The 16,024-nt window shown below is 35.6% G+C and overlaps 1 protein-coding gene across 1 annotated transcript in view; it reads right to left on the bottom strand.

Moving 5' to 3' along the window:
• Nucleotides 1-4,330: 4,330 nt before the first annotated feature.
• The window catches only part of PLK4 (polo like kinase 4), a 21,197-nt gene continuing 9,503 nt past the window's right edge, over nt 4,331-16,024 (bottom strand). Inside the window, exons 7-16 of the mRNA XM_017895487.1 lie at nt 13,315-13,685; nt 12,014-12,118; nt 11,534-11,636; nt 10,705-10,854; nt 9,800-9,933; nt 9,614-9,705; nt 9,337-9,484; nt 8,431-8,571; nt 6,596-6,702; nt 4,331-5,090 (exon numbers count right to left, since the gene is read on the bottom strand). Of these exons, the coding sequence (XP_017750976.1) occupies nt 4,988-5,090; nt 6,596-6,702; nt 8,431-8,571; nt 9,337-9,484; nt 9,614-9,705; nt 9,800-9,933; nt 10,705-10,854; nt 11,534-11,636; nt 12,014-12,118; nt 13,315-13,685 (1,454 nt within the window). The 3' untranslated portion in view covers nt 4,331-4,987. The remainder of the gene's footprint in view (nt 5,091-6,595; nt 6,703-8,430; nt 8,572-9,336; nt 9,485-9,613; nt 9,706-9,799; nt 9,934-10,704; nt 10,855-11,533; nt 11,637-12,013; nt 12,119-13,314; nt 13,686-16,024) is intronic.

Here is a 16,024-nt window from a genome sequence, read left to right as displayed (position 1 = left end):
GAATAGACCAATAGCAGGCTCTGAAATTGAGGCAACAATTAATAGCCTACCCACCAAAAAAGTCCAGGACCAGATGGATTCACAGCTGAATTCTACCAGAGGTACAAGGAGGAGCTGGTACCATTCCTTCTGAAACTATTCCCATCAATAGAAAAGAGGGAATCCTCCCTTACTCATTTTATGAGGACAAAAAAAGATAATTTTAGGCCAATATCCTTGATGAACATCGATGTGAAAATCCTCAATAAAATAATGGCAAACCAAATCCAGCAGCACATCAAAAGCTTATCCACCATGATCAAGTGGGTTTCATCCCTGGGATGCAAGGCTGGTTCAACATACACAAATCAATAAACGTAATCCATCACATAAACACAACCAATGACAAAAATCAAATGATTATCTCAATAGATGCAGAAAAGGCTTTCAACAAAATTCAACAGCTCTTCATGCTAAAAACTCTTAATAAACTAGGCATCGATGGAATGTATCTCAAAATAATAAGAACTATTTATGACAAACCCACAGCCAATATCATATTGAATGGGCAAAAACTGGAAGCATTCCCTTTGAAAACTGGCATAAGACAAGGATGCCCTCTCTTCACCACTCCTATTCAACATAGTATTGGAAGTTCTGGCCAGGACACTCAGGCAAGAGAAAGCAATAAAGGGCATTCAAATAGGAAGAGAGGAGGTCAAATTGTCTCTGTTTGCAGATGACATGATTGTCTACTTAGAAAACCCCATTGTCTCAGTCCCAAATCTCAAGCTGATAAGCAACTTCAGCAAAGTCTCAGAATACAAAATCAATGTGCAAAAGTCACAAGCATTCCTATACACCAATAACAGAAAAGAGCCAAATCGTGAGTGAACTGTCATTCACAATTACTACAAAGAGAATAAAATATCTAGGAATACAACTTACAAGGGATGTGAAGGACCTCTTCAAGGAGAACTATAAGCCACTGCTCAAGGAAGTAAGAGAGGACACAAACAAATGGAAAACATTCCATGCTGATGGATAGAAAGAATCAATATTGTGAAAATGGCCATACTGTCCAAAGTAACTTATGGATTCAATGTTATCCCCATCAAGCTACCACTGACTTTCTTCACAGAGTTGGAAAAAACTACTTTAAACTTCATATGGAACCAAAAGGAGCCCATATAGCCAAGACAATCCTGGGCAAGAAGAACAAAGCTGGGGCATCATGCTACTTGAGTTCAAATTTTACCACAAGACTACAGTAATGAAAACAGCATGATACTGGTACCAAAACAGATATATAGACCAATGAAACAGAACAGAAGCCTCAGAAGTAACACCACACATCTACAACCGTCTGATCTTTGACAAACCTGATACACATAAGCATTGGGGAAAGATTCCCTATTTAATAAATGGTGTTGGGAAAACTGGGTAGCCACATGCAAAAAACTGAAACTGGATCCCTTCCTTACACCTTATACAAAATCAACTCAAGATGGATCAAAGACTTAAATGTATGATGACCTAGGACCATAAGACTCCTAGAAGAAAACCTGGGCAATACCATTCAGTACATAGGCATGGGCAAAGACTTCATGTCTAAAACACCAAAAGCAATGGCAACAAATGCCAAAATTGACAAATGGGATCTAATTAAACTAAAGAGCTTTTGCACAGCAAAAGAAACTATCATCAGAATGAATAGGCAACCTATAGAATGGAGAAAACTTTTGCAATCTATCCATCTGACAAAGGGCTAATATCCAGAATCTACAAAGACCTTAAACAAATGTACAAGAAAAAAATAAACAACCTCATCAAAACTGGACAAAGGATATGAACAGACACTTCTCAAAAGAAGACATTTATGCAGCCAACAGACATGTGAAAAAATGCTCATCATCACTGGTCATTAGAGAAATACAAATCAAAACCACAATGAGATACCATCTCATGCCCGTTAGAATGGCAATCATTAAAAGTCAAGAAACAACAGATGCTGGAGAAGTTGTGGAAAATAGGAACGCTTTTACACTGTTGGTGGGAGTATAAATTAGTTTAACCATTGTGGAAGACAGTGTGGAGATTCCTCAAGGATCTAGAACNTAAGCAACTTCAGCAAAGTCTCAGAATACAAAATCAATGTGCAAAAGTCACAAGCATTCCTATACACCAATAACAGAAAAAGAGCCAAATCGTGAGTGAACTGTCATTCACAATTACTACAAAGAGAATAAAATATCTAGGAATACAACTTACAAGGGATGTGAAGGACCTCTTCAAGGAGAACTATAAGCCACTGCTCAAGGAAGTAAGAGAGGACACAAACAAATGGAAAAACATTCCATGCTGATGGATAGAAAGAATCAATATTGTGAAAATGGCCATACTGTCCAAAGTAACTTATGGATTCAATGTTATCCCCATCAAGCTACCACTGACTTTCTTCACAGAGTTGGAAAAAACTACTTTAAACTTCATATGGAACCAAAAAGGAGCCCATATAGCCAAGACAATCCTGGGCAAGAAGAACAAAGCTGGGGCATCATGCTACTTGAGTTCAAATTTTACCACAAGACTACAGTAATGAAAACAGCATGATACTGGTACCAAAACAGATATATAGACCAATGAAACAGAACAGAAGCCTCAGAAGTAACACCACACATCTACAACCGTCTGATCTTTGACAAACCTGATACACATAAGCATTGGGGAAAGATTCCCTATTTAATAAATGGTGTTGGGAAAACTGGGTAGCCACATGCAAAAAACTGAAACTGGATCCCTTCCTTACACCTTATACAAAAATCAACTCAAGATGGATCAAAGACTTAAATGTATGATGACCTAGGACCATAAGACTCCTAGAAGAAAACCTGGGCAATACCATTCAGTACATAGGCATGGGCAAAGACTTCATGTCTAAAACACCAAAAGCAATGGCAACAAATGCCAAAATTGACAAATGGGATCTAATTAAACTAAAGAGCTTTTGCACAGCAAAAGAAACTATCATCAGAATGAATAGGCAACCTATAGAATGGAGAAAACTTTTGCAATCTATCCATCTGACAAAGGGCTAATATCCAGAATCTACAAAGACCTTAAACAAATGTACAAGAAAAAAATAAACAACCTCATCAAAAACTGGACAAAGGATATGAACAGACACTTCTCAAAAGAAGACATTTATGCAGCCAACAGACATGTGAAAAAATGCTCATCATCACTGGTCATTAGAGAAATACAAATCAAAACCACAATGAGATACCATCTCATGCCCGTTAGAATGGCAATCATTAAAAAGTCAAGAAACAACAGATGCTGGAGAAGTTGTGGAAAAATAGGAACGCTTTTACACTGTTGGTGGGAGTATAAATTAGTTTAACCATTGTGGAAGACAGTGTGGAGATTCCTCAAGGATCTAGAACTAGAAATACCATTTGACCCAGCAATCCCATTACTGGGCATATAACCAAAGCATTATACATCTTTCTATGATAAAGACACATGCACACGTACATTTATTGCAGCACTATTCATAATAGCAAAGACTTGGAACCAACCCAAATGCCCATCAGTGATAGACTGGATTAAGAAAATGTGGCACATATATACCAAGGAATACTATGCAGCCATAAAAAAGGATGAGTTCATGTCCTTTGCAGGGACATGGATGAAGCTAGAAACCATCATTCTCAGCAAACTATCACAAGATTAGAAAACCAAACACTGCATGTTCTCATTCATAAGTGGGAGTTAAACAATAAGAACACATGGGGCTGGGCGTGGTGGCTCATGCCTGTAATCCCAGTACTTTGGGAGGACAAGGTGGGCAGATCACCTGAGGTCAGGAGTTCAAGACCAGCCTGGCCAACATGGCAAAACCCCATCTCTACTAAAAAGTACAAAAATTAGCTGGGCATGGTGGCATGCACCTGTAATCCCAGCTACTTGGGAGGCTGAGGCAGGAGAATCGCTTGAAGCCTGGGAGGCAGAGGTTGCAGTGAGATGAGATGTGCCATTGCACTCCAGCCTGGGCAACAGAGTGAGACTCTGTCTCAAACAAAACAAAACAAAAAACAAAAACACATGAACCTAGGAAGGGGAACATCACACACTGGGGCCTGAGGGGGATGGGAGGCTAGAAGAGGGATAACATTAGAAGAAATACCCAATGTAGGTGGCGGGTTGATGTGTGCAGCAAACTACCACAGTATATGTATACCTATGTAACAAAACTGCATGCTCTGCACATGTAACCCAGAACTTAACGTATAACTAAAAAAAATTCATTAAATATACCAAGATTTTCAGATAATAGAGAAACAATGTATTTAACATTTCCAAAATTAATATTTAAAATTTAATTGACTCCTCAACAGGCAACAAAATTTAAAAAGTGAGTTTACTGGTAAGTTATTTTAAAATAAGTATTTAATTAAATGAATCAAAAGATAATGTAACTTATCACTATATTTATTTTTTTTTATAAAATGCATTTGCAAAAATGTTTCATGAGACACACTGGTGCTACAAAAATAAATATAAAACAAATATACATGTTTACATATGTTACTTATAACATAAATACACATTATTTACATGTTCAAAAATTCCAAAATTCCAGGTTTTGTCCATGATTCTCAACATGTCTGAGACACAGGGAAAACAATAAAAGCACAAATAAACCACACATCATTTACATTTTTGCTCTTAAAAGATTGTTCAATACAAATATATGAACATAGTAAGTTTGGGAGTTAAGGTCTAAGAGCAAAGTCAGGTATTCTATTTTATACCCACTATATTTAGTAAGTGATTCAAGTTTCATTCTGCTTTGTTCTCTCAGAATACATCATTTACATTATAGGTTAAAATTCTTTCATAGAAAGGCTTTCTGAAGACTTTATATTAGATTAAAAAAATCACTGTACTTGAAAGCCAACAAAAAAGTTATTTATTAAACTTATATGTCTGAAAGGAGTTTTAATCAATGAAAATTAGAAGTCGGATTAGAAAACATCAAAAGGATGGAAGACAGACACTGTAATTTCTGTTTGATGTATTCTGGCAATTTTTCATTTTCTCCATACCTAAGTGAAGCAAAAGAAAAAAAGACAAAATCATAATTGAATTACTTGTTTCTGAGAGTCCCAAAAGCACATTATATTTTCAGTACTTCTTCAATAACAAGAGGCACCATAGAAAATTATAACAATTATTTATTAGATACCTAAATCAAGTGAAGCATACACAGTTTCTTTTCTTTTAAAACAGAACATTTTCTAAATATATTTAAATAACAGAAGGAAAATTAGACAAACTTGAACTGGCTTCATCATCTCAAAAGCAAGCCAAATATCTGGATTCCTCATTAAATTTAAAAGGCTCCAGACAGGCATAGTGGCTAACATCTGTAATCCCAGCACTTTGGGAGGCCAAAGTGGGAGGATCACGAGGTCAGCAGTTTGAGACCAGCCTGGCCAAAATGTGGAAACCCTGTCTTCACTGAAAATACAAAATTAGCCGGGCGTGGTGGTGTATGCCTGTAATCTGAGCTACTTGGGAGGCTGAGGCAGGAGAATTGCTTGAACCCAGGAGGCAGAGGTTGCAGTGAGCCAAGTCACACCACTGACTCCAGCCTGGGCAACAGAACGAGACTGTATCAAAAAAAAAAAAAGCCCTAATTATACAGAAAAATATCAAGCTAAACACATTACGAATATATTTCTATTTAAATGTTAACAATTTCCAAATGACCATACCAAATAAAATGTCAACATGTATCCTGGGAACAACGGTTTTACCCACTTTGCATCTGCATCCTTCCACTTTCTGGAGCACCTCAAAGAGCTTTTGACAAAGTCTCTCACTTGAAACATAGTTATTTAAGTGATGGCACTGCATTATCTAAATTTAACACAAAAATGCAGTTGGCAGGTATCTACAGGTATTTGTCCCAAGTACTTCCATTACAATAAGCAGTTCTCATAAAAGAGCACGTCTGCATTGGCATCGTCAGTACCCTATTTTTAGTAAGTTCTGATTTAAATGAGGAAAGCAAACAACTCCTTTTTTTTCGCATTGCCAGATTTCTTATTTTGGGCTTGGTGCCTGACACACATTTTCATATAGAACGAATATACACATTCAAAAAAGTCTTTCAAACATTAATCACTTTACATTAGATTGGGGATATAGTCTTTCATTTGGGAAAAATAAGCAGGTTATATCTTAAAATAAAGATTTCTTTTTTCTGTTCTTTTAAGTAAACAGGTGTGGTATATTATTTGAACCTAGAATTAGAAGTCCCTTACTTCTGAAAAGGGCCATCAAGTTAATGCTATAACAGTAAGGCTGCAAGGAACCCAGCCTCTTAGAATGGATTACTCATACCAGTTGCCCTGGGTTAATATAGATAATCATAAAATATGCATTAATGACTATATGAACTGCTAAGAATAATTAACAGTTTAAAGAATCACACAATCATTGTCAAAATGAAAGAAGTATCTTTATTAAATCATCTATTTCAACACATAGAGAAAGAGAAATTATAGCCAAGGGCTGAATCTCAACCAGTATTTTAAGAACTTACCTAGTTGTTTGACCATTTGGTGAGGTATAACTGATAGAAGACACTCCTGCCTGCACAACCAACTGGGACCCATCATTAAACTGAACCCACACAGCTCCACTAGTTAACTAGAAAAATAGTAAGCATGGGTAAGAACAGGCACAGGAAAAAAAAAAAAAAAAAAAAAAAAGCAGCAGTAACAGCATACAAAATTACTATACAGGAGACGGTTTGTGGTTCTGTATTAATATTTAACATATTTAACAGGTTTTCCACAGTTAAAAAAAAAAAACTCTCTAAGTGACTACAAATTTGGGGCTATGATGGCAGTAGCACTGAGAATATTCATGTCTTTTTCAGGTTATTCCTTTAATAGCTAAGATATTATAATATTAAAATTATTATAAGTGAATCCTGTTTCCCATTAATTTCCACTAGGATTTCTTGGTTGTTTTTTTCCCCCACAAGAAATATTTAGTATTAAACAAGAAGAGATTTAGGAAATAAAAGCAACATTTTCTTTGTCCTTAAGCCACGAGAATTTCTTTCCTGGCCTGAGAATATTACATTTTAGCCTCTGAAACTTCTTCCTTTAGTCATTAATAGTCACAATGTGTCACTCAAAATGGAGAAGTGCATAGTACATGGACGCCAAATCAACCCGACCTAGGCTTACATCTAGACTCTGCCAACTTAAGAGTACAGTACAGGATTGTGCAAGTTAATCTACCATTATGAAGCATAATTTTACTATCTATAAAAGGAGATACATCACCTTTACTAGGTTATTTTGGGGGATAAACTAGACAATGTATGTGAAAAACATGGTAGGTACCACAAAGCAGGTGCCCAACAAATGTTACCTACCCCGATAAAGTACTAGGTTGCATTTTACTTCACTGTTAAGTAAAAGTACATGTGTCAGGCTCAGAAGTCTCCAAGTTTCAAGATTTTAAGATAATATACACATATAGGTTCACAACTACATAAAATTCTACAAGTTTGAAACTCAATATTGACTTCACTTTTTAAAAGAGATGAGGTCTTGCTTTGTTGCCCAGGATGGCCTCAAACTCCTGGACTCAAATGACCCTCCCACCTCAGATTCTTGAGTAATTGGGACTATAGGCACGTGACATCACACCTGGCTTTCACTTGACTTTTAATGGAAAAATCCTTTTCTTCTTTTGCCAAATGAAAGCTACTCTACTGGCCGGGTGCAGTGGCTCACGCCTGTAATCCCAGCACTTTGGGAGGCTGAGGGGGGCAGATCACAAGGTCAGGAGATTGAGACCATCCTGGCTAACATGGTGAAACTCCGTCTCTACTAAAAATACAAAAAATTAGCTGGGCATGGTGGTGGGCACCTGTAGTCCCAACTACTCGGGAGGCTGAGGCAGGAGAATGGCATGAACCCAGGAAGCGGAGCTTGTAGTGAGCTGAGATTGCGCCACTGCACTCTAGCCTGGGCGAGAGTGTGAGACTCCATCTCAAAAAAAATAAAAAGTTACTCTACTAATATTGATTACAAATAATTTCCAAAACCTAAAACGTCACAGATATCACACTCTTCACAATTAGTCATTATCATGACCTCTAATTTAAAAACAAATGGCAAAAGTAGGTCACCCAAGCCCTAGCAGGCAACCTGTTATCAGCAATGTCTGGAGTCTTCCAACTGAACACAAATTTAAGAAGTTAACATTTTTCATGATATAACTAATGTAAAAAGGTACAAAACTTCCTTGTAAAAAAATATCATTGCAATGATTTGTATTTTTTGGTAATTGTCTTATCAGTGTGAAAATGAAAAGAAATTCATAACAAGAAAATGCACTGTACTAGAAACTTCTCACCTGTGTAGCCCAACCAACATTTTTCACAAAAACAGATTTCAAAAGTTGTGCTGATTTAGGAAGACAATCTTTTAGACTATTAGAAGAGATGTCTGTTCCAGAAGTTGTAGTTGTAAGACCAAGTCCTTCATCTGTAACCATCTACAAAGAATAAAGGACAGGAAGATATTATTCCTCAGCATTTTATAAGCCAAATTCAGCAAAAGCAGACAATTATGGGATTTTCATTAGCTTAATTTTTTAAAACAAAATGTTTTAATGAAAATATAACTACATTATTGGAAATTAGAAAATACAGAAAAGAATCCCCACCCCCCTGCAGAATTGCTGTTTTCATTTTGGTGGATTTCTTTCATCTTTTATCCCATGGCATGTTCTTTTTGTGCATGTGTGTGAGTACACACAAACATACACACCTATTTCTTTAACGTTGCATTTTTCTACACTGCTATATAATCTTCATCGCCATGTTCATTAAATATATAATAAATTTAACCATGAGTCTATCATGAGCATTTAGGCAGTTAATGATATTTTACTAGTAAAAATAAAACAGCTATATATGTATATGTTAATACTTTTAGCTTTTCCGAGAGGGCTGAGATTAGGGCTCATTGAGGTAACATTTAAACAGAGACTTGAAAAATAAGACTTAGGCATATAAAGTTAAGTGTTTGGGGAAAAGAGTTCCAGGTCAAGTGAACAGCATGTGAAAAGGCCCTTTGACTTGTTTAAAGAACTGAAAGAAGGCCTTTGAGGCTCAGAGATAGTATAGGATAAAGTGGCTCAGGATGAGGCTGGAAAAGTACACAGATGATAGTAAAGTCACAATAAACTATTTTATATGAAGGGCATCAGGCAATCATTGAAAGGTTTAAAGTATAGAAGTGACATATATTTACTTACAGAGGGATTAAGGATTGGTGCCTGTGTTGGAGAAGCAGCACTATGCATGACCATTCTATTGAAAGATGCTCTATCTCTCGTTGGGTAATCTGAATCCACAGGAGGAGGAGGTGATAAGGCCTTAGCTGAACTAGTACTACCAGGTTTTCTGAAGGAGAAAAGTCCAAATATATTCCCTTGAAGCTTTCAATTTACAGAAAACTAAAGAATGTTTATAATATAAACACCAAACTTTTAAAACATTTTAGCCACATGTTTAAAATCTTCAGACATTTACCTTCCTATGATTATTGGGAAAAAGGGAGCACTCCTAGTTTTCCTTTCCTCTTCTGAAATTATGGATTCCAGTGCTAAACAAATACGATGACCCTATTTCAAAAGAAGAGTGCTTCCGTCATTGTTTCACCTATGTCATTTGTAATCGTTATTAATTGGTATGAAAAACCTATAATTAGGTATGTACCTCATTAGCATGGTCCATATACATTTTCATCTCCTCTTTCAAGCTATTAACTTCACTTTCACTTTTTAAAGTGTAAGACTTCCCTGTCTTTTCAATCACCTGAATGAAATCTTCTGTTTTGTGTATTTTTACCCCTAAAAAAAAAAAAAAAAAATCACAAATATGTTTTCTTATCCTTTTTAAAAATATTCCTAGATTTATATTTATTATCATACCAGTATATAATGGCACCTAGATCAAGGTATCATTTTTATTCATTTATTGACTATTAATAAAATGAGACTATCAAAGTATTCAATAAATATAGGTCATCCATATTTTTCCCAACATATATCTGGTTTAAGCCTGATACTTCTATATTTTAAAAAATCACTATATTCATACAAAAACATAATTGAAGGATAGCTATAATTATATGTGTACTGTGTGATATGAATGCTTTGTGTCCCTTAAAGGAGCTTTATAGATTAAAAAATAGTTCATTTTTATAGAATAGATTTAGAAAATAAGAACATTCATCTTTACAGAATAGATTTAGACTCAACCCTATCCTTTTGCTACATTTATAATTCTGATAATTTGGTATATGTCCATTTAAGATTTCTAATAATAAATAGGACATCATTCATTTCATATGATTTTTATACCATCAGCCTAGATGTAAACTGGAGCTAAGTAGGAAAAGAGGACTAATATACATATTATAGGATAAATTGTTTAAAGGAAGGCTCGATAAATTTTGGTTAATATGATCTGACATGTATACTCTGATGTGCAATTTATATGTATGGTTATACACATACACATCTTTAAAACTGGCTGTGCTGAATTTTAAAAACCCACATATATGTAACTACTAAATTACAAACTAAAGGAACAAATTACCATTTCCAAATGGTACTTACCATCATAAAACCAAACCTCAAAATCAGCACCAGGAGAATTCTCCATCAAAATGCATTTAGCATATCTTGTAAAATAAGTGATTTTGGGAGACTTAGATCTTACAAGCTGTACAAACCTGGAAGCGTACTGATATTTTCGCCAGTATTTTTCTAAGGAAAAAAAAAAGAAACTTAACATTAGGGAAGAAAGTGTTGACCTGACATATAGTTTTATCTATTTATTGTGATTTCTAATAGGGTTACATTAGACAGGTTTTCTTCTTCTTTTCTAAGAGTTACCTCAATGAAGTCTTACTATTCAGTGCTTATGTCCCCAGTCCATAATATTCAGAAACCAAACTGGGAGTCAAATTTGGTTAACTATAATTATAAATAAACATTTATGTAGCAGCAGTGATTTCAAAGGTCAAAAGCCACATACATGGTGAATTATTCTTTAAATACAGAAGGCTTCATAAATTTGTGAGTCACAGGGGCCATCTTCTCTGTAACATTCCAACTTTAGTATATGTGCTCTGAAGCAAGCACATGTTGAAATTTTTTTTAACACAACTATAGCCACATTCTAAACAAGTATACAAATTACATTTGTGAGACATATGACTAATGTTCTAGCGTTAGTTTTTACTTATAGTACCATTATAACACAGAATATTAACAATAAACATTGCATTAAAGGCATACAACTCTCACCAGAAACAAAGTACAAGAATATATGACCTTAAGTTTGACTGAAGCTATTTATAATTTATTATATCTATATATAGAGCTTATACATATATACATATAAATCTACTATCAAAATTTACTCCCTAGTAAATTCACATACCTGGTAAATTGTCAAAGCTGTACCTACTGATGTTGTCAGTAGGTGAGGGTGGTCTATCAGCAAGAGGAAAACCTCTTCCATCATTTGGATAATAAATAGTGATCTGCCAAAAGATTTTTAAAAAATTCTAATTACATGACATTAAGTTCCAGTACTATATTTTGCTAAAACATATAAAAAGTGTTTAAATGTAACATTAAATATTATTTTATAGAAAATGTTCAATATTCTGTAAAAGTAATTTTTTTGTTTTTTAACTTAAACCAAAAGTTTAGATTTTCTTACCAGATATAATTATTTTAACACTGCACCAATTTATTTAAATATGTTTAATATGCTATTTCAATTTTGAATTCCAGAGACACTATCATACCAGGAAACTGATTAAAAAAAACCTTATCATTATAAAATGAATTAGAATGCTAAATGTGCTTAAACGATAATTTGAAGTTGGAAGGTAATAAAGTAACTACACATTACCATATTTCCATCACTAGATATCTGAAGAACTTCTTTCACATATTCTTGAGAAGCATACTCCTTTAGAAGCTCCACACACACATCCTCTGAATCAAGTATGCTCACCTAAAAAAAAAAACCCAAAAAATCAGTAATAATTATTTTGTTTACTAGAACAGCTCTGACATACATAATACTTAGGAGTACTTAACCATGGCAGAAACAAATATTGAAGTCAAAATCAAATAGCTGCTTCACTACAACAGTCCAGATCAGAGGTATATTTGAGCACAACTGTGAACCATATGGTGCAAAAGTAAGAATGTATAATGAAGTGTCAAATGATAATCAATGAGCAGAAAGCAAACAGAAGGTAGGGTGGAGAATAAGGACTTTGAAAAGATAATAGCAAGCCAAACAAAGGCAAGGATGAAATGGGAAGTAAAATGCGAACAAAGAACAGGATAAAGATAGAATTAAAAAAACACACAGCATTCTCAGTTCACATACAATAATTTTTTTTTTTTTTTTTTTTTTTTTTTGAGACGGAGTCGCGCTCTGTCGGCCCAGGGCTGGGAGTGCAGTGGCGCGATCTCGGCTCACTGCAAGCTCGTCTCCAGGGTTTACGCCATTCTCCGGCCTCAGCACTCCCGGAGTAGCTGGACTACAGGCGCCCGCCACCTCACCCGGCTAGGATTTTGTATTTTTTTAGTAGAAGACGGGTTTCCACGTGTAGACCAGGATGGTCTCGATCTCCTGACCTTGTGATCCACCGTCTCGGCCTCCCAAAGTGCTGGGATTACAGGCTTGAGCCACCCGCGGCTCCGGCAAATAATTTTTTTAAAAACCTTTCTAAATTTAAATGTGCATATGCCTTTTCTTTAGGTCCAGATGCTAAAAAAAAAAAAAGTTATATTTCTAGTTTTTAAAAAATTGGAGATGGGGCATTAATTTAGAACAATAAAAATAGGAAGCAAAAGGATAATATTTAGCTCACGATTGATTATGAACAAAAAAAAAAAAATAATCTTTAACACAGCATAGAGCCCAGTATTATTTTAAAAATGTTGTTTATTCAAATCTACTTTAAATTAATAATTTAAAATTCAAAACGTATCAGTATCAAATTCACTATTCTTAAGAAGACAGGGAAACAAGAGCTGTTTTTCCATAAACACCCAGTCTCTTTTCTCTTTAATAAAGTTGATCATGTATACACCCCAAAGTTACAAGGACATTACAGAGGACTAAAAAATATGTTCTCAAGAATTGTATTCTCAAGTAAAATGTTATATAGTAACTTAGGAAAATAACAGACATACCACAGCCTTTTTTGTTTTCTGTCTGATTGGTTTTAACCTGTGAGCAACCAACGGAGATGTAATGCTTCTTAATGTACGATTCTGATAACCCAATGGTGGCTCCATACCCCTAGTCTTGCTCTGTTCAGAAAGAGGATCTGAGCCAAAAACACATTCTTGTTGGATTATCTCAGGTTTACTGTGAAGTGCAGTCATATATTTCACGGTATTTGGCTGTTTTACAGAATGTGCATTATCAGAAGCATCAGAGTTCTTTTTGACTTTTGTATCAGTCCAGGCATTTTTTGATGTGTCCTTCTGCAAATCTGGATGGCCCTGGAAATCCCGGTTTGGGCTGATGCTGTCATATCCAGTAGTTTTTCTTAAATGAGCTGTAATATACATAGAATGAAGCAATTTAGTAAATAACTAAAAACACAAGTTGACCCAAAACAATGTCACTCTGATTATAATAGCATTTTTTAAACAAAAGAAATCTAGTAAAAAAAACAAAATAAGAGCTCATAATTTTCTAACAAATAAGCAGTTTAAGACATGACTTTGAAAGAACATTTTAAACCAGATCGTGAAGAAATATCTTTAGTATTCCTAAGACTAAGACACAAAAGATATTAACATAAAATTAATTTTCAATTAAGGCAAAACCAGTCACTATATGGTCACCTATTAATCCTAAAGCATGCAATCGCCAATGCTCCAACAAAAGCAGATTTGAGTTCCCAAGTAATCATTCTACATGAGAAAAATATATAAATTTACTCTCTTCAAGCTAAGAACTGTCTAGCCCATCTTTATTTAGAAATACGTGTAATTAATGAAAATACGCAACTAAAAGCAAAAACACTATATGAACAGCTTTAACAGTAATATTTAACATTACAAATGTACTTGCACACATTTTTTTAAAAGTCATTAATTTTACCAATTTTATTTTGTATGGTTTTAAAGTTCACATACAGAACAGCATCTTTTAAAGGCTTCAAATGATTAGATTACATAAAACTTGGTAAGGCAATTTTTCAATGCTGAACTCTAAAAATTTGAATTACAATTTTTTTCTTAAATGACTTTTTAGTGCTTTCCCCCCACTCTCATTATGACAGAAAGTATTTTGTATCAAATAATATACTGAAAAATTGCAGGAGCACTAGTGGATTATTATAAACAAGGTTATTTCTCCATCTCAGACAAGTCTGTGTTACTAAATATAAGTATATGTAAACACAACAGATGTGAAAAATTAAGTATGTGGCAGTTTTATAGTTTAAAAAACAAACCTGAATTATCATCTCCAATTAGTACAAAAGATTAATTTCCTTTTGGGCTTCTGAGAATAATATACATTAAAAAAAGAAAACAAGAATAGACTCAAGATAACATACAACTCTCTGCTTAAATTACAGCTGTATTATTTGCTTTTTGTCTATGAGGTAATACTATACTTGGTAAAAAATCATCTCCTCCTCTCCATATGTCTTTTTTATTCTTTTTTCCATCATTATTTTCCAATCCACCTCCTGTGAATCTGTCATGTTCATTATTTAACCTTCAAACTCTGTATTATAAACAACATAATGACTTGGATGACAGCTGTTTAAAAATGTTTAGGTTTTAGTAGCTCTGTACTTTAGTGTGAGGTCCTACTGGTACCCTATAATGTCCTTATCAGCTTCCACTTAAAAATAAGGTCAATCATCTTTTGATTATTTTATGGGCACTGATAGAAGGTGCTGATTAGGCCGGGCGCGGTGGCTCAAGCCTGTAATCCCAGCACTTTGGGAGGCCGAGACGGGTGGATCACGAGGTCAGGAGATCGAGACCATCCTGGCTAACACAGTGAAACCCCGTCTCTACTAAAAAATACAAAATCTAGCCGGGCGAGGGGTGGGCGCCTGTAGTCCCAGCTACTCGGGAGGCTGAGGCAGGAGAATGGCGTAAACCCAGGAGGCAGAGCTTGCAGTGAGCTGAGATCCGGCCACTGCACTCCCGCCCGGGCGACAGAGCGAGACTCCGTCTCAAAAAAAAAAAAAAAAAAAGGGGCTGATTATTGAGAGGCTGCAAGAGCAGGGGTTAAGAATAAAGTCTCCGAGCCAGACTATCTATGTTCGAACCCTGGCTCCTCTACTGAATGGTCACATAGCTTGGGCAAATTGAGCTGTATACCCAGTTTCCTCATCTGTAAGACAGAGATAATAACAGTATCTTCCTCATTTTTTTTGTGAGAACTTAATATATGTTAAACATTAAGGACAGTGGCTGACTGATAGCAACTATTCAAACACTGTAAGACAGCTTTATTGAGACATACTGAAAGTGCTGTTTTTCTTCTGAGACAGAGTCTCGCTCTCTCACCCAGGCTGGAGTGCAGTGGCGTGATCTCAGCTCACTGCAACCTCTGTCTCCCGGGTTCAAGTGATTCTTGTGCCTCAGCCATCCAAGTAGGTGGGATTACAGGTGTGTGCCACCACGTCCAGCTAATTTTTTTTTTTTTTTTTTTTTTGAGACGGAGTCTCGCTCTGTCGCCCGGGCGGGAGTGCAGTGGCCGGATCTCAGCTCACTGCAAGCTCTGCCTCCTGGGTTTACGCCATTCTCCTGCCTCAGCCTCCCGAGTAGCTGGGACTACAGGCGCCCACCCCCTCGCCCGGCTAGATTTTTGTATTTTTTAGTAGAGACGGGGTTTCACTGTGTTAGCCAGGATGGTCTCGATCTC

Source organism: Rhinopithecus bieti, unplaced genomic scaffold (genome assembly GCF_001698545.2).
Source record: "Rhinopithecus bieti isolate Rb0 unplaced genomic scaffold, ASM169854v2 scaffold_26676, whole genome shotgun sequence".
Taxonomy (NCBI): domain Eukaryota; kingdom Metazoa; phylum Chordata; class Mammalia; order Primates; family Cercopithecidae; genus Rhinopithecus; species Rhinopithecus bieti.
Note: the sequence above shows the minus strand (reverse complement) of the source record. Positions and strands in the feature narration are given on the sequence as shown.